Source organism: Sorex araneus, chromosome 2, assembly GCF_027595985.1.
Source record: "Sorex araneus isolate mSorAra2 chromosome 2, mSorAra2.pri, whole genome shotgun sequence".
In the NCBI taxonomy this organism is placed as follows: Eukaryota; Metazoa; Chordata; class Mammalia; order Eulipotyphla; family Soricidae; genus Sorex; species Sorex araneus.
The window spans coordinates 38,726,913-38,753,420 of NC_073303.1; the positions used below are offsets into that span (position 1 = coordinate 38,726,913).

At 49.8% G+C, this 26,508-nt stretch overlaps 1 protein-coding gene across 3 annotated transcripts in view; it reads left to right on the top strand.

The window, feature by feature from the left end:
- The first annotated feature begins 3,587 nt into the window (after nt 1-3,587).
- Nucleotides 3,588-26,508, top strand: part of MAP2K5 (mitogen-activated protein kinase kinase 5) — a 269,651-nt gene continuing 246,730 nt past the window's right edge. The window contains exons 1-2 of one of the 3 annotated variants that reach the window (XM_055126994.1): nt 3,588-4,128; nt 13,262-13,310. In XM_055126994.1, coding sequence (XP_054982969.1) covers nt 3,994-4,128; nt 13,262-13,310 — 184 coding nt within the window. In that variant the 5' untranslated portion in view covers nt 3,588-3,993. The remainder of the gene's footprint in view (nt 4,129-13,261; nt 13,311-26,508) is intronic. The other 2 variants (XM_055126993.1, XM_055126995.1) reach the window with 2 other exon arrangements.

The following is a 26,508-nucleotide window of genomic DNA, read 5'->3' on the forward strand; positions in this document are numbered from 1 at the left end:
GGTGATAAAGTTCCACCACAAATGTTTGCTCTATTTTGTAGTTAATAAAATGCCCACAGTGTAGCTATGCTTAAACAATAAGAGGGAAATAGTAAAGCTTAAGTCATTTGTAGGGACCCCAACCTACTCTAAGAGAAAATATATCATCTGGAAATGAAACCAAGTGGTATTTTAAACTCACGGTTTAACTCATTCTAGTGCAGGTGAAGTCCAGAGGCCCCAGCACGGAGTTACTCCGTGAGAGTGGAATTGCCCCCTCTAGTCTCTTCCATTTCTACCAACATTGAAAAGAGCAACTTTCCCGTCACACTTTCAGGGCTTTGTCTCAAACCAATTTTTGTCTGTGCTTCTTCTTCATGGACTTAAAACAACAACAACAACAAACAACTAATAAACTAATGGAACATAATGCAAAGTTAGGGAAACGCTTCTGTTCATTGTTTGTTATTGTTATTGTAAATGATCTCTTTGGACAATTAAAATTGCTGGGGAACTGTTGATATGCAGAAACATAACTTTTTAAAAAATCATGGGGAAGCTGAGAGGTAGTACAGCGGGTAAGGTGCTTGCCTTGCACATTGCTAATCCTAGTTCAAATCGCAGCATGGCATATGGTCCATATGGTCTGAACGCAGAGCCAGGAGTAAGCCCTGAGCATTGTCAGGTGTGACCCCACAACCAAAACCAAATGCTCCTTCCCACAAATACTAGTTTGGATTAATTTTAATAAAAAATTGCAAAGATAATGTGGAGTCTCCATTATCCTACTCAGCTTTTCCCATTGTTTGCATCTTACGTAGTCATTGCATATGTCTAAAAGTTAGCACTGCACATTATTCTTAAACTAACCCTAAACTTTATTCTGATCTCACCTGATCCATCACTCTGATTCTAAATATTTAATGTCAGGATTCCGCATTGCATTTAGTTTTTTCCTCAGTATTCTCAGGACTTTTTTTAATGACTTGATTGTTTTTCTTTTTTGGGTGGGAGGTCGATGCTCAGAAGTTACTCCTGGCTCTGAGTTTAGTAATTACTCCTGGCAGTACTGGGGGACCATATGGGAATGCCAGGGATTGAACCCAGGTTGAGAGCATGCAAGGCAAATGGCTTACCCATTGTACTATCACTCCAGTCCCTGACTTTGATCATTTTGGAGGAGTCTTAGGTATTTTGTAGAACCTAGGTCTCTCTAATACGTTTATCATCATTGAATCTGGATTAGGAGTTTAGAGAATGGGACAATAAAGGCTAAGTACCTTAGCCGCATATCACAGAGCACCTGATTATGATGTCAACATAACTTTTTTTCCTCTACTCTAAATTTTAGAGCCACACCCTTAAATGCTCAGGTTTTATTCCTGGCTCTATACTCAGAAATCATTCCTGGTAGAGACCAGGGTGCCGGGGATCAAACCCAGGTAGGCGATATGTAAGACAAGCTCTCTACCTGCTCTATTATCCTGGTCTCATCTCATGTATTGATTGAGGCTCTGTGATTGACAATACTGTTACTGGGGGTTTCCCGTGCACATAATTCCAACTTCAGCCCCATCACCAGTGTATCCACCTCCCTCCCCCATTTTTTTTTTTTATCTTTGATCCACATGAATTAAAAAGCACTGAATGTTCCATGAAAGGGTTCGCACAGAAATGAAGGAGACAAGTGGAAGTCTGGAGTATAGGAGGGAATCAACATTGAGCCAGCAAGTGTCTGACAGGGAGCTGATCTCAATGGTGATGATGGAGAAAAGACAAAAAAAAAAGTGAGTGCAAAAGTGAGTGCAAGACAAGTGATACAGAGGTTGGAGTGATAGCACAGCAGGTAGGGCGTTTGCCTTGCACGCGGCCCACCCGGGTTCGATTCCCAGCATCCCATATGATCCCCTGAACACCACCAGGAGTAATTTGTGAGTGCAGAGTCAAGAGGAAGCCTCGAGCATTGCAGGTGTGACTTAAAAACAAAACAAAACAAAGCATCAAAGTATATGGGGGGTATTATTATTATTTCTATTTTAAAATTTTTATTTATTTGCGGTCCACACCTAAAAGTGTCAGGGGCTAGTCTTAATTTAGAGCCTGGGGACAGCGAATGGTATTGGAGACCATGCAGTGCAGGTGACGGGGCCTGACGCCTGAGCCTTCTGCATTCAAAACAGGTTCTCCAGCCCTTTAAAACCTTTGTCTGATCTCTAGCCGCTTATTTATTTATTTATTTAATTCATTCATTCATTTTTAAAATAAGGTAGGAGTAAGGACCAATGCCAGAATTTCTAGAGGGTGAAATGAAATGAACTACCTAGGCCACTAATTTACAATAATGTAAAAGAGAAATGGCACTTCCCACAAGAAACTTTCAGGTTAAAGACGAAAGAAATCCTGATGGAGAAAAATAGGCAGAAAAAAAGGTTTGGTTTTATGCAGAAGTTAATCAAAAATTATTTTCCTTCTCTCACATTCATCGGCCACATTAACTTTTAGAGGAGAAATCAATGCTCCTCCCCCATGAATTAATCCAAATTCCAGCCTCTACAAGTGCACCTTCATTCAGTAAAATGCACCTGCACTTTGCAATTTGCGGACTTCTGTAAAGGCACATAGATCGAGCTTTTTAAAATCTGAGGTGGACAAGGCATTTAAAAAAAAAATCCGGAGTTGTGGCGAGAGACAGCGGGTAAGGCGCTCGTGCTGCACATGGCTGACCCCCCCTACACGTTCCTGGAGACCACCAGGAGTGATCTCTGAGCACAGAGCCACGAGTAAGCCCCAAGCATCTGTGGGTGTGGTCCCCCAACATCATCATCATCATCATATAATAATAATAATAATAGCAATAATAATAATAATAATAATGGGTTATGGCTGCTGTTCCTGGTGACTACCAGGAGTGATCCCAGAGCACAGAGCCATCGAGTAAGCCGCGAGCACTTCTGGGTGCGGCCCCCCAACAAAATAATAGTGGTGGGTTGTTGCTGCTGGCAGTGATCTAGGCTCACAGCAAAGGGCCAAAGGCAATACAACGGGAGACCCGACCCACAGAGAGTATGAGTGTGTGTGTGCGTGCATGTGTGTTGTGCGTGCGTGTGTGTAATCCTGCGCAAGGAACCCAGCACGAGCAGTACTGGAAACCACAGGATCTCCGCCAATTAAGAAAGTAGAACAAGCCCCAAAGCCAAGCCTCAGGGCGATCCAGCAGGGACTCGGCGGTCCGGGTCCGGCCGGGCTGGCGGTGGCCGCGGGGGCTGCTGCCGGCTGCGCTCCGGGAAGCGGCAAAGAAGGACCCTTCTGGGGCTCTGGCGTGGCCGGGCCCACCTGCCCGACGAGCCGAGCCCCCTGGAGACACGGAGCGGCAGGGGGTCATGCTCCCGAGCCCACGACCCCCTGCGCGGCCGCGGGCGGGCGCTCCCGCCCCCCGACTCTCGCGAGCGCGCCCCGACTTCTCGCCCGGGCGCGCCGGCCCGGGAAGGGCGCTGCCCTCTTCCAACATGGCGCCGCGGGAGGCGGGTCCGCCGCCGGGGCTCCCGGGGTTCCGGCGCCGCGCGTTTTGGTTCCGGAGTAACTGTGGCCTCACCGCCCCTTCTTCTTCCTCCCCCTCCTCCTCCTCCTCCTCCTCCTCCTCCTCCTCCTCCTCTGCCTCCTCCTCCACCTCCTCCACCTCCACCCGCCGCCGCCTGCACGCGCGGCCCGGGGCGGCCGGGCTGAGTCCAGCTCGGCGGGGGGCAGCGGGCTCGTCGGGGTCCTGGTGCGGAGGGTCTCCCGCGCCCCCGGGGCCCCCGCGTCAGCCCGGCACCGAGCCCAGCTGCAGTCCACCCCCTCCCGGAGTCCCCCGGGGTGCACGGCACCTGCCACCGTGGTCGCCCCGCCGTGTCCGCACGCCCGCGCCCCGCCTTGCCCCCCCCGCCCCAGCCCCGCCGGCCCGCGCGTGCCCCGCCCCGCTCCCCTGCCCCGGGCGGAGGCGCCCCCGCCTCAGCATGTGAGCCCCCGGCCCCTGGAATGCTGTGGCTGGCCCTGGGCCCCTGGCGTGCCATGGAGAACCAGGTGCTGGTGATTCGCATCAAGATTCCCAATAGTGGCGCGGTGGACTGGACCGTGCACTCGGGGCCGCAGTTGCTCTTCAGGGACGTGCTGGTGAGTGGGAGCGTCCTGCCTGGAGCCCGGCCGGGGCGGGCGAGGGACGCCGTGATTGGCGGGGGAGGCGGCTCCGTGACCCCAGAAGCGTGCCCGGGTGGCCTGAGCTGCAGTGTGGCCGCCGCCGACCTCCTGCGGGACTGCTGGACCGCTGTGGCCGCGGGCACTGATGAATTGTGGGCCTGAGAGCTGGCGCGTGTGCAGGGCCCCGGGGGTGCGCAGGAACCCCCGCTGGCAAGGACTGTGCCCCAGGGACAGCGCAGGGCACAGACACACCCACAGACACACATACAGACACAGTACAGCAGCCTGAACTGGGCCAGGCACACACACACACACACACATACACACACACACAGATACACATATAGCCTGGGCTGGGAGGGGACACAGACACACAAACACAGCTTGGAACACATACACAGATAAACACACAGCCTGGATTAGGCCTGGACACAGACACACATACACACAGCCTAGACTGGGATGGGGAGACACATACACACAGCCTAGACTGGGATGGGGAGACACATACACACATAGGGATACACACACATACACATACAACACAGAAAACACACACAGCCTGGTCTGGGCCAGGGACACAGCCTGAAAGGGACATATATACACATACACACACACACATACACTCATACACGCATACAAACAGATATATACATAGCCTGGACCGGGGCAGGGACACAGACACACGAACACAGCCTGGACTGGGACGAGGACACACACAGACACACACAGACACAGCCTGAACCATACATATGTACATACAGACATATCCTGGAAGGGACACGCACACACACACAAAGCCTGGACTGGGCCGGAGACACACATATACACACACATGCAGCCTGGACTGGGAAGGGGACACACACAGACTCACCTGGACCACACACATATACACACACAGACACAGCCCGAAAGCTACACATACATACATACATACATACATGCATACATACATACACAGACACAGACACAGTTTGGACACCACCCACGTACACACACACAGAGACATAGCTGGGACTGAGCTGGGGACACAGACAGTCCCCTCGGCTTACACCGCCCACCCTCACACTCACTTGCTCTCACATGCTCTACCCAGTGTTGCCTGGGCCAGCCTAGGCCAGACCCCGTATTTCTGTCCCGTCTTCCTGCTGAGCCCCTGCCCTTCGGGCCCTTGTGGAAGGAATCTTAGCACCTAAAACATCACTGGCTCTGAGACACCTCTTTATGGACCACTCAGAAAGGAAAAACCCAAACAGCGCTCATCCGTCTCCACCCACCACCCAGCAGTGGTGAAGGTGGACCGGAGGGGGTGGGGGAGGGGACTAGAACTCAGACTTCCTTACTTTGCAGAGATCTCTTTTCCACATGCCTCCTTTCACCTATCACACATTTGCGTTAGAGAGTGTCGCGCTCATCTCACATCCTGAATAACAGGCGTAAAGACCGAACTTATGCCACGACCAAGTTGAAAGTCCCAGATAGGCAGCGGTGGGAGGAGAAGACCGGTGGTAGGATTAGTTTTGTTCCTTCGTTTTTGTTTTCTGGTGGTGCTCAGGGGTCCCCCCTGGCAGAGCAGCGGGGACTAAGGCGGTGCCAGGGCTCCGCCTCTGGTTGGCTGTGGGCAAGGCAAGTTCCTGCCCACTGCACTACCTCTCCAGCCCTCTGTGATAGGATTGTGTGTTTTGGTTTGGGGGTTACTCCTGGCCTCCTAGTGCTGTACTCGGTCAGGCCTGGGGCTTGTGCAGGCAGAGCATGTGCTCTAGCCCCTGGAGCCACCCCCCCTGCCCCATGAGTGGAGTTTTGATCATCATGGGTGACTATCAGAATCTGATTCCAATACCTTCACTATAAGTTCTGGACTTAACCGACCACTTAGAGTTGTGTTTTTGGAACTATTTATACCTGTAGACTGGTGAAATAAAAATATTTCATGATCCCCTTGGAAGGAGGAAAAGCCATTATACTGAGAATATTTACACACCAGTATTTATGATGGTATCCCTTTGTGATCCAGGGTGCCACGTGTTAAAGCGGTATTTCTTCACAGATTGGCAGGAAGTTTCTGTGGGCTACACCTGTCTGGGCCCTGGTGGTTGACAGAGCATTACAGATGTCACAGATGTCCTTGGTGTCTGGTCTTGGGGCCAGGAGTTCAGTCACTCGAGTGAACCAGCAGCCTCCGGACCTGTCCCCTAAATGCCATCATTCTCTCGCACATGGATTTCTCTTCACTCCTGCCCATAGATGTAACTTAAGGCCGAGACCCCTTTGCATGATCTGAGCCCGTCTGAATTGGCCCGTGCCTCTGTCTGCTCTGGCTCCATCCGGCCTGAAGCCCCTCGCTCACATCCTGTGCCCGGGAAGACAGCAGGACTGAGTTCAGGGCCCCCCTCCTGTATCCATCCCACCCAGCTCCACTGTGTTTTCTTGGATTCAGCCTTGGTTCACATCCTCCTGCTGTGTCCCCATCACTTTGTTCTCCAAGGCACCCAAGCTTGGTCATCAGGTCATGTTGTCTCATCCCTGCAGTGTTACGTAAACTAGAGCCCGTGGGTGCTATGCCCCTGCCGCTCCTCGTCCATCCTAGGACCCTACAGTGCTTATAACTCGGGAGCACAGAGAGAGAATCTTTCAGTGACCAGGTTAGGGACCACTGGGCAGGGTTCTCCCCCCTTTATTTAAACACTGTGGTCTACACAGTTGTTGATGATGTGTTTGTTACTGTCCCTGTCACTGTCATCCCGTTGCTCATCGATTTGCTCGAGCGGGCACCAGTAACGTCTCCTTTGTGAGACTTGTTATTACTGGCTTTGGCATACAGAATACGCCACGGGTAGCTTGCCAGGCTCTGCCATGCGGGTGGGATACTCTTGGTAGCTTGCCAGGCTCTCCAAGAGGGGTGGAGGAATTGAACCCTCGTCGGCTGCGTGCAAGGCAAATGTCCTACCCGAGGTGCTATCGCTCCAGCCCGCATTTGTTACAGACGTTCAATATTCCAACCCCAATCCCACTACCAATCCCACCACCGGTGTGATCTTCCCCCAGCATTGTTCCCACTTTCCCAGCCACCCCCGAAGTCTGCCCTCTTAGCAGGCACAACGTAATTTGCTTTCTATTGCTCGTTACAATGAAATGGCTAATGGAATTATCAAAAAATCCTTCCGTGAAAGAAAATTTGTGAAAGTTGTTCTATCTCACCAGGGGGTCATTAAGTCCTTGTCTGAGGGTTTGCTAAGCTGTTGTGGACGCCTAGCATGTTCGAGACAAGCCGTTGAGGGGCTGGAATGTGTTTCAGTGGTGGATCTCGACCTCACGTAGGTCAGTCTCTGGCCCTGTGTGTTCTCCGAGCACTGTGTGATCTCTGGGAGTGACCCCCATAATAACCCCCACAACAGAAAGAAATGTGTCCGTTGGCCCACCTACTGGGCAAGCCCCTCTGTTTTTCTGAGCCTTCTGTTTCCTTCCAAAATAGGGAAAATGTTACTAGCCTCAAAGACTTGTGAAGTCCAGTGAGGTTGTGTCCCTGATGAGTAAGACATAAACTTCTTTGAGGCAACAGGTGTTGAGCAAAAAGACAGCTTGAAAATCCAAACTTGGGAGTCGGTTTTTCTCTCTTTCGGTTGTAAGTCCTGTCGACTCACTGGGCGAGTGTCTCAGTACCCTCATTTGTAGAGAAAACCCGGGCTACGGGGCTGACAGGTAAAGATGTCTAGAACAGTCTGGTTGTTCCTAGGTATCACTGGCACAGCATCAGCTGTCCGCTCTCTAGAACAGAGTGCTGTGGACCTGACTTGTGCATGCTTAGGCCATCAGAGGGGTGGTGGCAGTGAATGCTGTGTGGGCTCCAGGTGCCTATTCTAGCAAGTTCTGCAGACAGCAAGATCACATCTGGGCAGCCCCTGCAGTCTTTCATCCTGAGTCTAATCCCTTCAGCAAGAAGTTGGCAAAATCCCCAAGAGAACGGCGTCAACCAGCATCTCTGCCTTCGAACCTTCTCATTTATTGATTGGTTGATTGATTTTGGGGACAGGCCACACCCGGCAGTGCTCAGGGGTTACTCCTGGCTCTGCGCACAGGAATCACTCCTGGTGGTGCTCAGGGCCCACACCGGGTGCCAGGAATCGATCCCAGTTCACAGCCTCCCCACCGTGTTATCGCTTTGGCCCTGAACCTTCCCACTTAAAGCCAGATGTGACTTGAAAGCATCTTCTCCACGTTTCTCCTTTCCTCACGCCACTTTTCCAAATGAGGAGGAGGCATGAGCCTTAGGTGGGGCAAATGGTTAAGTGCTAAAGCACACGACCAGGTGTTGGTGGACCCAGACACAGGAGCCGGAGGTGGTTTGGTGTTGTGTGTGTTTGCTGTGACCAGGAGGTAGGGACTTGGAATCAGTAGCTGAACGAGCCCATTGCTCTTTCAACTATCTGTTTCAAGTGCTGGTCATCTTTGTGCCCAGCGGAGGAATCACGCTCACAGCAGAGGCATTTTGATCTGCTTTTCAGCTGTCTAGGTTTTCCCCTTTCTTTCAGACATAGCCTCCAGTTTGGGCAAAATTGTGCAGGAAGTCTCGGGCTGGAGAGAAAGTGCTCCCTGTCCTCTTGCGGTTTGATTTCTGTCTCCTGAGATGCTGTTCAGATGCTGTGACTTTTTCCCCCTGTACTCACCCTCTTGGGTTTGGGTTTTTGTTTTGTTTCGTTTCGTTTCGTTTTGGTTTTTTGCCTCGTGAGTAAGCACCTGCTACTCGCTATTTGTGTCTTCTGTGTGGCTGTTACCGCACTGTGAGCGAGCTGTGTTACAGGTCTCTTAGGTTTGCTTGATCTCTGGGAGTCCATTCGAATCTTCCTAAGTCCGATTTTTCCAGCGCTTACAGTTTTGTGAACTTGATGTGCTCGGTCTGTCGTAGATACTCAGTTACATTTTTGGGCCATCGGTTATTTGGTTGATTTATTGAATGGAAAGAGAAGAGAGGGATTGAAAAATAAACATCATCAAGGTAGAAAAGTTGTTTTCTTGAGGTTAGTTAGGAGGCTGTTGAGGATCACCGTGAGGGCCAGAGAGAGAGTATAGTGGGTAGGGTCTTACCTTCAGCCACTGGGTTTGATCCCTGGTGTCTTATATGGTCCCCCTCAGCCCTCCCCCCCCCCCCCGGGAGTGATCCCTAAGTTCAGAGCCAGGGATAAGCCTTGAATATAGCTGGGTGTGGCCTAAAATAAATTAAAAAAAAAACCAGCAAAAACAACCAAACAAAAATCCCCTAAAAGAGGGAGAGTCTCTTTGAAATAAGTTGTGTAAAACAGTAGCTAGAAAAATAAACAAAGCCAGCAGATGGGCCCTGCTTGGAACCGGCAGAGGGTAGGGTCAGGTGGCCTCTTCCCTGCCCTTGCCATTAGGATAGTCCCACTTGATTCGCTTCAGCAAAGCCTGATGCCAGCTGTGTACACGTTCTTCTCACAGTTCTCTAAGTTGGTTTGCTTTTTCCCCCTTCTCTGATCCCCCACATTAGCTCATGTGGCTCCTTGTTTATTCGGGGGGCCGAGAACCCAACAGGGCTCAGTTTTTAGGGGTTTGCTGTTGGATGGGGTTTGTTCCTCAATGTGGGAAGGCACCTAAGTGAGTTTACTAATCTGCTGGGTGTGGCCCCAAGTCAAAAGAATTTAAAACACGAAACAAAACAACTCTAAATATTCCCAATATTGTAATCTTGTTACCTAAACTAAAATACTGTAATATACAGTACTAAAAAGGGATGGGGAAGGTCTCAGGAGATACTAGGAAAGGTTGAAGTACCGTCATCCTCTGACCAATGTTTTACAATTTTTGGTTCCAGGATGGGGTCAGCTTTGCAATTCACTAACAGTCATCAGCAAATTGTTCTGTCTAGCACAGACCAGTCACGGTGCTTATGATGTGCTAGATGATCTCTTTATAGATATTAATTGATTTAGCTGTATGAGGTGGGTATAATTCCGTTCTCATTTTTGCACAGAAGGAAACTGAGCTATCGGATGCCATTATTTAGGAGTAATTTCTTAATCCTTTTTTTTTTTTTTTGGTGGGGGTTCACATCGAGTGGTGCTCAGGGGTTACTCCTGGCTCTGCACTCAGAAATTACTCCTGGTAGTGCTTGGGGGACCATCTGGGATGCCAGGGATCGAACCCGGCTCGGCCACATGCAAGGCAAACGCCCTCCTTGCTGTACTATCACTCTGGTCCCCTCATTTCTTACTCTAGCTTAATGTATTCCGTAGCCAGGGGCAGAAACAAGGTGGCAGAAACCACTGGCAGATGTACTCGGTTTGTTTCTGCTTTATTACCTACTTGCTTGACAGTTTCCATTTGCCAGTCCACAGAGACTTCCTATACTTACAACTCTGTAGAAGGGGTGTTTTGTTGTTGTTGTTGTTTTAAATAACACTGAAATCTCTTACAAATACTTCCTCATAAAGCTTGCCAAGACTAACGTCAGAAGGCAAATAGAACTCGCGTTGGCGCTAACCCAGGAAGTTTTGTTTGATCAATTTCGGACACAAAGGTGGGTGGGTGGGTTGGGTGGGGGGGTCACAGCTCACAGTGCTCAGGGTTGCCCCCTAGCTGGGCACTCAGGAATCACTCCTGGCGGGCTCAGGGGACTGTATTGGGTGCCAGGGATCAACCCTGGGTTGGCTGCGTGTAAGGCAAGTGCTCTGTTGACTTGTACGATCTCTCAGCAACCCCCCCCCCACACACACACTACCGATTTCTTTGCGGGTTGGGAGGGGAGAGAAAGAAAATAAACTCACAACACAGCATGGCGACAAAGCTGTTGTGCCAAGTGCCAGTGTAAAGCATGGGCACCTGGGAGCCCAGTCTACAATCCTGGGGAAGTTCTGACCCAGCCCAGGAGGGAGGAGCAGGGGTGCATCCAGCTCCCCCAGAGCCTGAGTTTTGTGGGACCGTCGGGGTGTTCTGGGTCTAAGAGCAGTGCCCTGTGTCCTCGTTAAGCTTTCCTGAGACTCATTTTCAAAGGGTTTCAACTTTATTAGGTCACTGAGGCGTGGATATCAGATCATACACTTCTTTAGAAATGTTTGTAGATTGAAAGTTTTTCAGTGCTCAAGAGTAAAGGTCGGTAAGAATTGCTTGCATGCCCCTCCCCGCAAACCCCACCAAGAATGAGCTCTGAGCACCTGCCAGGTGTGGCCCCCACAAACCAACAAAAGAGCAGAAGCCTTGTTTGTTGCAGGAAGATGACTATCAGCTTTGTGAGTCATCATGCCCAAATAAGGATTTGTGAAAGAATGTGTCACACACAGCTTCCCAGGGCCAAAGTGATAGCGGGGCTGCCTCGCACAGGGCAAACAGGGGTTCGATCCCTGGCACTCCATAGAGTCCCTCAAGCACTGCTGGGAATATACGTGATCCGGGAGTAATGGCTGAGCATCCCCAGGTGTGGCCCCCAAACACAGCAAAACAAAAGAATGCCGGTGAGGGCTTGAGGGCTTGCACAGCAGACGAAGCACTTGCTTTGCACGTGGCTGTCCTGATTCAGTCCCGGCCCCCCTTACGGTCCCCCTGTGAGCACAGCCAAGGGGGATCTCTGATCGCAGAGCCAGGCGTAAGCCCTGAGCACAGCTGGGTGTGGCCCCACACCCCCACAGAAAAGCGTAGGGTCAGGCTGGTTACATTATCAGGAACTGCATTTGACTACCCAGTGTGCTCCATTCGCTTCTGCCTGTGCCGTCAGTTAACTTTACCACTTTGAGTATCACTGGCTTATATTGGAAGATAATCCAGTTGAGGCTTTAGGTTAAATAATTTGTTTGCACAGCTGAGAAACGCAGAGTTGAGATGCTTACGTTCTCAGGCCACCTGACGCCCCGATTTCTCACTCTTTCTATCAATACAGTCTGTGGCCTCTCCGTCTTCCTTCCTTCCTTCCTTCCTTCCTTCCTTCCTTCCTTCCTTCCTTCCTTCCTTCCTTCCTTCCTTCCTTCCTTCCTTCCTTCCTTCCTTCCTCCCCTTCCCTCCTTCCTTCCTTCCTTCCTTCCTTCCTTCCTTCCTTCCTTCCTTCCTTCCTTCCTTCCTTCCTTCCTTCCTTCCTTCCCTTCCTCCCCTTCCTTCCTTCCTCTCTCCCTCCCTTCTTCCCTCCCTCCCTCCCTCCCTCCCTCCCTTCCTTCCTTCCTTCCTTCCTTCCTTCCTTCCTTCCTTCCTTCCTTCCTTCCTTCCTTCCTTCCTTCCTTCCTTCCTTCATCCCCTTCCCTCCTTCCCTCCTTCCTTCCTTCCTTCCTTCCTTCCTTCCTTCCTTCCTTCCTTCCTTCCTTCCTTCCTTCCTTCCTTCCTTCCTTCCTTTCCTTCCCTCCCTCCCTCCCTTCTTCCCTCCCTCCCTTCCTTCCTTCCTTCCTTCCTTCCTTCCTTCCTTCCTTCCTTCCTTCCTTCCTTCCTTCCTTCCTTCCTTCCTTCCTTCCTTCATCCCCTTCCCTCCTTCCCTCCTTCCCTCCTTCCTTCCTTCCTTCCTTCCTTCCTTCCTTCCTTCCTTCCTTCCTTCCTTCCTTCCTTCCTTCCTTCCTTCCTCCCTCCCTCCCTCCCTCCCTCCCTTCCTTCCTTCCTTCTTTCCTTCCTTCCTTCCTTCCTTCCTTCCTTCCTTCCTTCCTTCCTTCCTTCCTTCCTTCCTTCCTTCCTTCCTCCCTCCCTCCCTCCCTCCCTCCCTCCCTCACTTACTTCCCTCCCTTACTTCCTTCCCTTCCTTCCTAAATATAAAATGTTGTATTTGAAACAAAAATAAAATTACTTGGGGTGGGCAGCTGGGTTGAGCACCGGGGCATGAAGCCTCCTACCTAGGGCATGTGTGTCTCCCCCCGGAGTTATATTCCTCCCCGGTGAAAGACCAAGGTTACATTATTAATCGGCGTGGAGAGGGGTGGGCCGTGGGAAGCTCTGCCCTCTCCTTTCGTAGAGATTTCGACTCTGGGATTGCATTGCTGGGCAGAGTGTGACTGTGAGCTACTGTTTTTATGGCTTATGCCAACACTTCAGAAATATTTTCCAGGTTCTCCTATTTCCTCCAGGATTTGCCACATGTTAGCAATAAAGAAGATGGCTAATTGCGTTTCTTTATTCTCTCTCTGTTTAGGATGTTATAGGCCAGGTTCTGCCTGAAGCAACGACCACAGCGTTTGAATGTGAGTCTGGCTTGAATACTTTCTTGGACTATTTCTCTCCGCAGTAATTTTTCAAGGGTTTATGGGTTGCATTATTTTAGAAACTGACAAAAACATATTATTTATGACCATCATATGGTACATTTAAATATTTATAAATTAATGCAAGTTTAATGATGATACTAAACTGAGTAATATTTTCTTATTTAATCATATCTTGGGTGTGCATTATTTCTATAATATAGCTTTAATTACCAACGTGACCTTTATCTGCTCTTGCTCCTTGCTGTAATAATATCGCAGGGCAAAATGAAACGTGTAAACTACCTGTGGGCCAATGATTATTGATTAAGAGGCTTTAGCCCGCTGCTGCCTTACACCAGCAACGGAGGACAGCAGTTCAGTGAACGTTGCCGGGAATGGCTGTTTGGTGGCACTTGGCATGGCGGCAAGTGATGACAATCCTGCTTTGAATCTCCAGCCCTGCTTCTGCCTCCCTGAACCAGGGGCCTTGGGGTGCACAGTGTACCCCGAAGCTGGTCTGGAGGTGAGCCGGGTAAATTCAGGGGAGGCCAGCTCCCGATTCAGGCTGATGTAAGGGTTGTCGGGAACACGGACACGCCAGGCCCGTGAAGGGTACAACACGGGCTTAAGACTGGAGTTCCGTCTGGTTTTTGACGTAAGGCCCTGTCGCCTTGGAAAATTGGGTGGTTCTTCCTGATGACAGTGTGCTCTTTGTTTTTTGTTGTCATTGTTTTTGGTTTTGAGTTTTGGGCTGCACCCGGTGATGCTCAGGGCTGACTGCTGGCTCTGCACTCAGGAATTACTCCTGGCGGTGCTCAGGGGACCATATGGGGTGCCAGGGATTGAACCCGGGTTGGCCACATGTAAGGCAAGCGCCCTACTCACTGTGCCACTGCTCCAGCCCCAACAGTGCATGCTTTGTTCTTGGTTTTTGTTTTGTTTTGTTTTTGTTTTGGTTTTTTTGGTCACACCAAGCAGTGCTCAGGGTTTACTCCTGGCTTTGTGCTCAGGGATCCCTTCTGGCAGCGCTCAGGAGATCACATGGGATGCCAGGGATTGAACCCGGGTTTGATGTGTGCAAGGCAAACGCTCTCCTTGCTATACGATTGATCTGGACCCTGTTCTTTGTTGTTGTTATTGTTGTTGTTTTAAATGGTGGCCAGTGGGAGCGAGGGCTGTGTCCTCTCTTTGATTGACAGTCTGATTGAAGGCCCCTTCAGCTCTACCCACAGAGTATATACAGCCTTGGGCTCGGTCCCTCTGCTCTTAGAAGGCTGTCCCACAGAAATGCGTGTGTCATGTACCACTCAAACAAAATATTTGTGTAGAATTGGTTAAAATAGCAGAAGCATTTCCTGGCAAATTGCATGTCTACAATCATGGCTTAATGAAGTATCTGTTCTTTTTTTTTTTTAATTTATTCTTTTATTGAATCACCATGTGGAAAGTTACAAAGCTTTCAGGTTTAAGTCCCAGTTATACAATGCTTGAACACCCATCCCTTCACCAGTGCACATATTCCACCACCAAGAATCACAGTAAACCTCCCCCCCACCCCCACCCCGCCTGTGTAACTGATAAATTTCACTTTACTTTCACTGTATAGAGTATCTGTTCTCTGTAGCACTAAGTGGTGACTGAAAGCAAGCGTGCTCAGACCTTCCGTTGATAGGGGAAGTCTGCGTGAACTCGTAGGTCTGGTCTGAGCCCCGTCTGTGAAGCGCAAACCCCTCCCTCCCTCTTGATGTGTGGAGAGACGGGAACCCCAGGCGTGAGTGAGCGTGGCAGTGGTCTCCTCTGACGGCAGGCAGATGGGCTGGCAAGGGGAAGAGGTCCGTGAATGCACCTCCTTTCCCCAGATACTCAGTGTTGTCTGGATAGTTTCCTACCGTCATTGCACCTTCTTAGAGCTGCTGTAAGTGGGACTCTTAAAATAATGAGCGTTCACTAACCACACTGGGTGCAGTACACGAGTGACAAGGAAGTAGTGCCTGTAGCTGAAGGACGTTTCAGTGTTGAAACTGCACCCAGACCCCCTGGGGTAACTCCCCGGGGCTGCCAAGGATTTCGTGGGCATCTTGGTAGTTAGCACTCGGAGCACTTCCTGCAGCCAGCTGCCGAGCTGAGTCATCCCCCGGTCAGCTCTCTGACTTTAGCCTTCTCAAGACCCCCACAATCCTCTGAAGGACTTTCAGTGCAGGAGAAGTCAGGAGGGGCATTTCTGAGCCACTTGCCCAGAGTCTCACTGTTGGCAAGGGCCAACGTGAAAGTGTCCGAGTAGACTCTAGGATACACACATGTACACACACGATGAACTCACAGGCATAGGCATACATCGAATCCTCCACTACACATCATTTAAAAAAATTTTTTTTTAAATTTTATTGAATCACCGTGAGATAGTTACAAGCTTTCATGTTTGGGTTACAATCTCACAATGATCAAATACCCATCCATCCACCAGTGCACATTCCCCACCACCAATATCCCCGGTATAACACCTCCCTTTCCCACCCTCCCCCTGCCTCCATGAGACAGTATTCCCCATACTGTCTACTTTTGGGCATTATGGCTTGCAACACAGACACTGAGAGGTCATCATGTTTGGTCCATTATCTACTTTCGGCATGCATCTCCCATCCCAACTGGTTCCTCCAGCCATCATTTTCTTAGTGATCCCTTCTCTATTCCATCTGCCTTCCCCTCCGCTCATGAAGCAGGCTTCCAGCTATGGGGCATTTCCCTGGCCCTTGTATCTACTGTCCTTGGGTGTCAGCCTCAGCATCATTCTTGAAGTCACGTATTCTGATTGTTCTCAAGTGTGACACAGAAGAAACAGTGTGTTGCCGACTTTTGACTTCCTTGGGGTTCCCCAAAGCAGTTCGAGACACCCGTGTCCCTTTGGCTCTTAGGGTCTCAGTCCCAGTAATAATGTTTGAGAGCTTGTCCTGTGCCCGTTTTCTAGATGATCTGCCTGGATCATCGCTGATGTTTCCAGTTCAGTGAGATAGGAAATTAAAACCTATGAAAAAGTTGAACCTCAGAGATCAGAAACGATGGCCAAAAGGATTGGCAAGGAAGTGATGGCACTTAGTTGTTGTTGTTTTTTTCCCTGCTGGGAATTAAACCCAACACATACAAAGCATATGCTGTGCAGCCGACTCACATCCTTAGCTCCTGTAACATGCTTTCTTTAAAAATAGGGGACATTCCTGGCAGAGTGTGGCCAGACTCCAGTCTGGTGGTACCCCAGGCTGCCAGAACCTCACTTGGCAGTGTCAGGGGTCACCAGGGATGAGGAGGGCAGTGCTGTGGAGGAGACGTGGGGGGTTGGCATGCAGGGCCAAGAATGCACTTGGAGCCTTGCACAGGCCAGGAATGTGCTCTGTCACACGAGTGCCCCACGGCCCAGCGTAGTTCTGGGTGACTTAGAGCCTGTGCCAGCAGCGTGCCGTGTGTTTGGACTGCAGGTTGTGCTCAGTCTTTTTGTCTCCCTTCCCTGGGGCAGCACAGAGGCCAGCGCCACCCAACTGGCCGTGTGCTTGTTTCTGTCCTCACTAGAATTTAAAGGACTTGGTGACAGGTTTCCTGTTTTATTTCATTCTGGTTCCCATCCTACTTGTGCCTGGTAGGTATACCCTCATCGAAGAAAACGCATTGTTAGTGCGTGTATTCAGAGGATAATTAATGCACATGGTCTACATGCTAGTCAGTACTTTGCGTGGGGTGGGGGGCTGCTATGGGGGGGGTGATATTTCCACATTTGGCTTCCCACGTTCATGAAGGCAGAGGGTCTGCGAGGGTCTGCAGTGACTGTGTTCTCTCTGATTCCTGTCTCTGGAATTGTTTTCTCCCGGGGCATTAGGGCTGGCAGTGGGGCGGGCAGGCACGGTTTGTGCTGGATTCCCTCTTGCACTGATGACCCTAAAAACTCTCTCTTGGCCTTATGCAGTCCCTTCTCCCTTGCAGTAAGAGTGCAAGTGAAAGTACCTTGCAATACCGAGTTGGATTTTTCTTTGATTAAGAAGATATAGGTGAGGGGGCTGGAATGATAGCACAGCGGGTAGGGCATTTGCCTTGCACTCGGCCGACCCGGGTTCGATTCCCATATGGTCCCCTGAGCTCCACCAGGGGTAATTCCTGAATGCAGAGCCAGGGTTATTAAAAGCAAAAAAGAAAAAAAGAGATATAGGTGAGCTTTAAAATTTTTTCAGAAGATCAGTTTCATTTGCTTGGATGCCTACATTTTGCATCACATTATGATTGTAGCTTAATTTCCTTAATCTAGTGTTGGGCCAGTTTTCAGCTGTACCAGGTTTTTGAATATTGAGAAAATTCTGCATTTTCTTATTACTGTAAGTTTTTGTTTTGACCCTGTTGTACCCCACAATATAGGACCAATTTGTACACCCACAAACAGTATTTCTGAATGCACTTACTTTCTACCCTCACCCATTCTGGGTTTTCAGAGTTATTCATCAGTGTTAGTACTGTTTTACTTTGTATTTCTTCTGTTATAAATGAGTGAGCATCTTTTAGTTTGTATGTTGGTAATTTGTACTTAATTTCTGCCAACTGTCACCTCTGACCATTTTTCTGTTACGTTTTCTTTTTCTAATTAAGAAAATTACCCTTTTGTCTTCTCTGTAACAGATATTTGTGTTAGTTTATTACTTTCCTTCTAGCTTCTTTTAGTCTTTTTTTTTCTTCTTTTTTTTTTAATGGAAGAGTTTAATAGGTTTTATGTTTAGGTTTATGTTTTTCTTTGTGATTTCTGGACTTGGCACCATGCTTTGAACTGAAGTCCATATTAACAGGATGTTAAATTCCTTTTTTCTACTTTAATAAGTTAAGCATGCATGCATATTAGGTGTGCATATAAATCTGTACTTTCTTAAGCATGTTAGAGTAGGATATTTGGGGGGTGGGCTTGGGGCCCCACCTGGTGGTGGTGCTTAGGGGCTACTCCCCATGGTACTCTGAGACTGTGGTGCCGAGATTGAAGTGGGGTCAGCTGCTTGCAAGGCAAGTGCCTTATCTCTTGTACTGTCTGGCAGTGTTTGTGTGGATGTTTTGGATAAAATTATGTGTGTGTGTTTTAATGACAGATTTTAAAATGTGTTAAGAATTCTCTCATACTTGGGGCTGGAGTGATGGCACAGTGGGTAGGATGTTTGCCTTGCACGCAGCTAACCTGGGTTCGATTCCCAGCATCCCGGTCTCCTGAGCACCGCCAGGGGTAATTCCTGAGGGCAGAGCTAGGAGTGACCCCTGTGCATCGCCGGGTGTGACCGAAAAAAGAATTCTCATACCATCTCCTTTTGGTTTCTTTTGGTGAAAGGAGGTATCAGATGGGAAGCCAGCCTTATTTCCACCCAGAGAGAGAACTGACTCCACATCAGTGATTGAATAACCCCAAACAATCTTGTGTGCTTGCATGTCTGGGCCCTACATATGCTCTAGGAGCGTGACTTTCACACAGGCCCGATGACCCCTGCTGAGCCTCACAGTTTCATTAGCAGATTAATGAGCGCCCCAACATATGAGGTGATGGAAATCAGCTGTGCCCACTAATGAGGTGCCTGCGCGTCTGTTCAGGGCCTCTCCCTGGAGTTTCTCTGTAAACAGCTCGCTGCCGTCAATGATGGGTGGTTGCTGTGCCGGATGGTAAACCTTCCCGGTGACTCGCAAGATACACTTTCAGTTTCCGTGGACACATACTGGCATGTTCCTGCCACGTGGAGTCCTTGCATGTACCTGCCACGTGGAGTCCTTACATGTATCTGCCATGTGAAGTCCATACATGTATCTGCCATGTGACGTCTATACATGTATTTGCCATGTGAAGCCCGTACATGTATCTACCACATGGTGTCCTTATATGTATCTGCCATGTGATTCCTTAATTGTACTAGCCACATGGAGTCTTACATGTATTTGCCACGGGGAGTCCTTACATGTACCTGCCATGTGGAGTCCTTATATCTACTGGCCATGTGGAGTTCTTACATGTATCTGCCACATGGAGTCCTTACATGTACCAGCCACGTGAGTCATTACATGTACTCACCCATGGAGTCCTTACATGTCCTGTCACATGCTGCCCTTTTGCATGGTACTTGGGCTTTTTCCATGGGCCTGTCGCCCTCGTACATCTCTTCACCCCTCTCCAGACATCGGGAAGGAAATTGATGGGTGTAGTTTGGAGTGGTTAGAGGGTGGATCATTCTACATCTTTCTTCAGCCATGATCATGCGTGCAGTCTCTGTTTCCCTTTGGCGTTAGGCCACACCTGGCGGTGCTAAGGGACTACTCTGGGCTCCGTGCGTAGGGACCACTTCTGACAGGACTCAAGGGGACCACATGCGGTGCCAGGATGGGACCCGGGTCAGCCGAGGGCAAGGCAAGCTCCTCGTTCCCTGCACTCTCTCTGCCCCCTTTTCTGTTTCTTCTCTGTTGTTCTATGAATTTCTTTTTTTTTTTCCTTTTTGATTTGGACCACACCCAGTGGTGCTCAGGGCTTACTCTTGGCCCTGTGCTCAGGGATCACTACAGAGATGCTCGGGGGCCTTTATGTGGTACTGGGTGTTGAATTCAGATTGGCCAAGTGCCAGGCAAGCGCCTTCCCTACAGTACTATTGCTTTGGCCCCCTGTTGTTTTATGAATTTCTGGAAGATTCTTTTGGTTGAAAATGTTTCATGGTACTCTGATACTCAGGCTGGAGCGATAGCACAGCGGTTGGGTTTTCTCCTTTCACTCGGCCGACCCGAGTTCGATTCCTCCGCCCCTCTCGGAGAGCCCGGCAAGCTACCGAGAGTATGGAGCCCGCACAGCAGAGCCTGGCAAGCTACCCGTGCGTATTGGATATGCCAAAAACAGTAACAATAAGTCTCTCAATGAGAGACGTTACTGGTGCCTGCTCGAACAAATCGATGAGCAACGGGATGACAGTGACAGTGATGATACTCAGGAGGTGCTCCCAACTCAGTGCTTGGGGGGTCACTCCTGGCCTTGTCTGGGACCATGTGCGGCTGAGAACCAAGCCTGGGGTTCCCACACGGGGCAGAAGTGTTCCCGTCGTCCATCCTGTCTCCTTTTCCTTTAAGTAAAGCCTTCCCTGACTGTTGCTGCTGCCGCAGTGATGGCCACGCGTGCTCTGCTGTGGGCTCAGAGTGCTGCTGGTGTGAACATCTGAGTGTCATGCTTACAGGTGTGCTTGCTCACCTGGGGTGCTCTGACTGCAGTGCTCATCCAGAAGCTCAGACATACATTCCCCCGGGGGATTCCCCCCACCCCCACTGGGCCTCAGTGACTGCATGCTTTGTCCTGCCAGTGGCCCCAGATAGTTCAGTTGCTGGCACTGCTCGCAGGGTACGTGGGCAGCCCTGGGCATCGTGCTCACGGCCTCGGTACTTGCAGTCCCAGGGACACCGTCTGCTGAGTCCTCCCCTAGCTCCCTGCCTTTCTCTTTGTACACTTGGCAGAATATGACCCTTTGAAGCAAGGCTGCAAGGATATACTTTTGTAAGTTCTTAGTGTATAGAAAAGCTATAGGTGTTTGGTGGAGAGAGGCCTGGCAGGGGCCCCTTCGTGTCCAGGCCTGGGTGGGGGGAAACTCGGTCTCACAGTGAAAAGTAGGCCAAGTAGAAAATATTAAAAAAGATGACTTTTCTCTCTTCTCCTTCCTTCCTTCCTTCCTTCCTTCCTTCCTTCCTTCCTTCCTTCCTTCCTTCCTTCCTTCCTTCCTTCCTTCCTTCCTTCCTTCCTTCCTTCTGTCCTTCCTTCCTTCCTCCCTCCCTTCCTTCCATCCTTCCTTCCTCCCTCCCTCCCTTCCCTCCTTCTGTCCTTTTTTCTAAAAAAAATTGGGGCCACACCCTGCAATGCTCAGGGGTTTCTCCTGGTTCTGTGCTCAGGTGTGTGTTCAGTATTATGTGGCGTGGGCTCTCTCCTGCCACGTGCTTTCCGTGGCCATGGCCGCTTCCACACCCTGGCCTGCAGCTGCTTTCAACAGAGGTGTGAAGGAGGGAACAGGGCCACCAGGCTGGTTGGTAACCAGTCGCTGTTTATTCCAATCTCTGTTCTGCTGTTTATTCCACCCTCCCCACGTGCCTGCTCCAATCTCGCTGAGCTTCCCATTCCTCACTTTGTTCCTCATTCCCGTCTTCTACCTTCCCCCATGCTCAACTCCTTGAACCCAGTCTAGCAGCCTGGTCTAGAGCCTGACCTCCAAGGGGGAGGGTAGCAGCTACACCCAGGTGAGATAGCACAATCCAGGAATGTAAAGCCCTTCCCTTCCTCCTGGGGAAGCTCTTCTAAGACAAAGATCTCCTCTTGATTATCTAGGAACATACTTCCCTTGAGGGTGCACTAGATTATCTAGGAACATACTTCTCCTTTCCTTTGTCCATAAATAATCATCTCAGATTTACTTCTTAATAATCTTTCTAGGCATTTTGTATGGACATAGTAAGAGATATATTAAGCTTGTAGGGTGGCTCTGCTGGGGACATCTCACAGTAGATCCCAGACTACAGTCCTCAGGCCAGATTAGTCCTTCCTAATTCCAGCAGGGTCCTTGTCCAGTCACTTCTCTTTGGGGCATGATAGAATTCACCCACAACTATGCTCTTATTATAAGTTTTGTGTCACTTTGCCGGTCCCATTTCGATGCCAGGGTGGCTTACAGCTTGCCCTGGGTGCATCCATTCTCTCGGCGGGACCGTGATTTTTGTGTGCTAGGAACTAAGGGCAACCCGGAGTAAATATTATTCGGAGTAAATTAATTCTCAAGTTGCAAGAGCATAGCATTAACTGTCTTTCTGTGTCTATACATAAAGGACGTGGCTCTAAAGTAAACTATGCAAAGGACATAAGGGAAACAGAAAAGCAAGATTTCACTTACAAATACAAAATTCAGAGTCCTTAGGAGAATCTGAGCTTACAAGTCACTGATTGGGGGGCATAAGCAATTAACGGGTAGGGGAAGCAGCACAGAGGAGAGGTTAAGATGAACACAGAGGAATGGGAGTGCCTCAGGAGCACTGCGGTGGGTGTAACTCAGTAAACCTGAGCTCTCTGCGGCAAGGGAGAAAGGACAAATCAGTGTTACCCTACGCTCAAGAACCACTCCTCACAGTAATCAGGGGCTCATATGGGATGCCAGGGATTGAACCTGGGTCACCTGCATATAAGGCAAACACCCTCCCTACCTGCTGTATGACCTCTCTGGCCCCTACTGTCTTATAGGATATGCAGAAGAGAAGTGCTTGCTTACAAGTGGTGAAGTTGTAATCTACACTGGATCTACACCAAGTCTCAGAAATGACAAAACATGTAAACGTTAGTTGTAAATTGTAGTAACTGATGGGTTTTGAAGAAATCTTGAACCTCTGGAAAGTTTTGCTCAGATATCATCCATGTGAAAAAGTCCAAATGCTTTCCAGTTTTGTGGCTAGTTGCTAGTTTGCGTGAGGATCACAAAGTTGAATTATGGGGCTGGAGAGAGCGGACAGGGAATAAGGCACTTATACCCCACTGACCCCAATTTGAGTCCCCTGTGTCACACACAGATGGCTCTCCAAGCACGGCCAGGGGTCACTGCTGAGCCCAGAGCCACGAGTAGTCTCTCAGCATTGATGGATGTGGCCCTACCCCTTTCTCTCCACCCAGAGAAGTTACATCATTTACTCAGGTACCCTGCCAGCCGTTTCCTGAGGGCAGGGGATACGGTTGTTCATTGGTAAGTGCCTAGAAACCCCATTATAGCATCAGGCAACTGGTAGACACAGGGTGGGTTTCTGGAACGTGTGGGTGATTAACGAATAAAGTATTAAGCATTTTATATTCCCTCCACCCCCAAATCCGAAGGACCATCTTTAAAATAGGAGCAGCGTTTCAAAGCGTGCTTCGAAACTCAGCGTGGGGTTAGCCCGCCGTGACCTCCCTGTTGGACTGTCTTCTCTCCTTACTGCTCTATTTCCTCCCCACCCCCCTCCCCTGAACAGCACCCAGAGTGATCCTTTTCGAAGCTCAGTAAGACCGTAACACTTAACAGCTTCCTGTGATTTCCATCGCGCTCTGGAGTGCAAGCCAGGGCCCCAGAAAGCTCCCCCAGGCCCGTCGGGCTCCCCCCGGCTCCCTGCACTGCCACCATTGCTTCCTTCCTCTCTCCTCTGGTTCTGTTCCAGTTTCTCTGCCCGAGCATGCCAGCTGCTCTGTCGAAGCCTTACTGAGCTGTCGTTATTTCCTCTGCTCGGAGTACAACCGATACCGCTTGGCCCACTTGCCTCTTGGGTCTCACCCACTCCGAGCCTTCAGTTCCACGAGGGCAAGGAGTGTTGCCTCCGTGGCTCCCCGCCTGCAGCGTCCCAGGCTCCTCTGGCATTGAGGAGGGAAATGAAGAGTTGGAGACGCGCTCCTAGAGCTAACCTAAAACTCTGGGGTGTGGAGTTTTCGCCCTTAAAACCACGGCTGCCGGTTTCAGCATCCTCCTCCTCCTCCTCCTCCTCCTCCTCCTCCTCCAGATCATTAGGCTTCCCCGCCGCGAGGGAGGCTGCGCTCTGACGGGCTCTGACAGATCTTCTGGAACTTTCCCTGGGCTGTCTCTAGTCTCTACGACATTTTCCCCTTGCCTCTTCCTTCGGCCTTGGAAACGCGTCTCCGCTGGAGTTCAGTCACCTCTCACCTGGCACTCGGAGAACGTGACGTGTGACATCTGCACGTACAGCCCGCACTTGCCGTCGTCCCCTGCAGAAGTTGTTTCTCTATACAAGCTCCGGGGCCCCTCCCCGTGGTCTGGGGGTGCTCCTTGGCTGAGGGCCCCCCGCTCCCGCTGTCTGCTCGCCGCTCTGATCACCCCTTACCTGAGGCTGCCTCTCCTCTGTCTCGACTTTATGTTCCTCCTCTTGGCTCCGCTTTCGGATTGCGTGTTGCTTCAGATAAAATTGCTCAGAACATATGGCCTGTGATGAGGCTCTCCTCCCACACTCTGCCATTTTGTGTGTTTGTGACACACTGCAGATTTTGTGAAGATTGCTTCATAATATTTGTTTACCATCTGCTGCACTCTGTTTGGTATCTTGCTAGGATTTTTCCCCTCCATTTTAAGTGACATTAACAAAATCCAGCCAGTGTATAGACTTTCTGGTTCTACTTTCGCTTCCCTAATGTGCTGGAAAATCATATTACTATGCTCCAGGCGACCAGAGAAGCCTGGAATTCTCATTGTGAACCAGCGTCTCCGCTCCCTCTCGCCCCTCCCTCCACGCTTGGTCATATCCAGTGATGCATTCTTGGTCAGATGGCGAAGAACATCCACACAGAAGACAGAAAGTTCAGATTCTTTTTCCACTGTTCCTCTACTTAGAACCATGGCTTTGTGGTGATCCTCACCAACGTTTCTATTTTCGAAACTGTGCCCGTGTAGTAACTTTTTATGATTTATAATTCCATTGGACTAAATTAGCTATAAGAGCACACTTTTATAACTAATTGGGTTTGCTAGACAAAAGGTCGGCGTTCTTGCTAGATGGGTAGCTTCTGTCCATTTTTATCTTTTTTTTCGTGAAAGTATTTTAACCTTTTGTCATATTGGATTGCGTGGTATGTATTTTTACTTTTTACCCTTCACTGACTTCCTCGGTCTATCAATTCTTTGTCTTTGCCCTTCTGTTTTTCCTAAGTTTAATTGAGGTAGAAGTGATACAAACCACTGTGTAAGTTTAAGATATACAGCTCTTTGTTTGATCCAGTTACATATTATAAATTGATCACATTATCATCACAGTTTTAGCCAACATCCCTCATTCCACCATGTAATTACCATGTTTTTGGGTTGCAAACACTTAGCGTCTACTCTCAGCGATCTGCACGTAGATCGTTGGTATTAGTCATAGTCACCATGCTGACATTAGAACCCGCAAGACCTTGTGAGTTTCGTAACTAAAAGTCTGTACCCATGGCCAAGTGCCTTTCTGTATTCCCTACTCCCTCTCCCGTCCTCTCCATTTCTCTGAGTTTGGCATTTTCAGAATGCACATGTATATCATAATGGCATTTATTTTTGTCTGGCTTATTTCACTTTGCAGAATGCCCTCGAGTTCCACCCGTTTGTGGCAGAAGGCAGGCTGTCCCTGTCACACGCATTCGCAGTTCCCTTGAGTGAGTGTATTTACCACAGCTCAGTCTGTGCACTCACCGAGGGACAGTTCAGTTGCTTCTTGGTCTCAGCTCTAGTGGACAGCTGTAGACTGGTTCCAGTTCCAGTACTGGCATTGCTGGGCTATCTGGCAGTCTTATTGTCAGCGTCAGGCTGGGAGCTGAGGCCACACCTGGTTGTGCCCAGGGATGACTTTTGGCAGTACTTGGGGACCAAATGCAGGACCTTCACCCTGTGTTATCCCTCGAGCTGAAATTACTTTCCATTTTCGGGAGGAGCCTCCACACTGTTTTCCATGGGGTCTGGACCAACATAGGTTCCCACTGATAATGCACAAAGCATTGCTTTTCTCTCACGTCCTAACGCATTATTTCTCCTTTTCTTTTCTTCATTGAGCGCTGCTTAGGCCTGGTGATTTTCCAGGCTCTGAGGGCACACCTGGCTTTGCTGGGTGCAGAGGGACAAACCCAGGCCCTCACGTATGCAAGCCCTGTACTTGAGCACATCCCTGACTCTCACCTTCGGTTTTATTTTCTAGATTTCTATCCTTGGCTTGGGGGCATACCCGGCAGTACTCAGGGCTTCCGTGGTGCTGGGAATTGAACCAGGGTTATAGCCAAACCAGCCACACGCAAAGCAGTGCCTTCCCGGTGCACTCTCTCTCCAGTCCCCCCTTGCCCTGTTCCAGATGGTCCGTCCAGCAGTACTGGGGGTCTTTGAGCCTCTCCTGGCAACTCTCAGCTCTGTGGGCTGGGCCTGATAGTTCGGTGCTCGGATTCAGATGTTTTTCTGATTGGCTGGTGGTGCTGAGTTGGGGGAAGGGGCAGTGCTGGCCTTAAACTTGGGGCCTCAAGCTGCGAGACACGCATCCCACCCTCTGCGCCCCCTCCCTGTCTCTCTCGCTTGTCTTGTTTTGCTCTGGTGTTGAGGATTGAACTCAGGGCCTTTGAAAAAATTTCTAAAAAGAAGTTTTGGTTTTGGGGCCACACCTGGCGGTGTTCTGGGCTTTCCCCTGGCTCTGTACTTAGGGATCACCC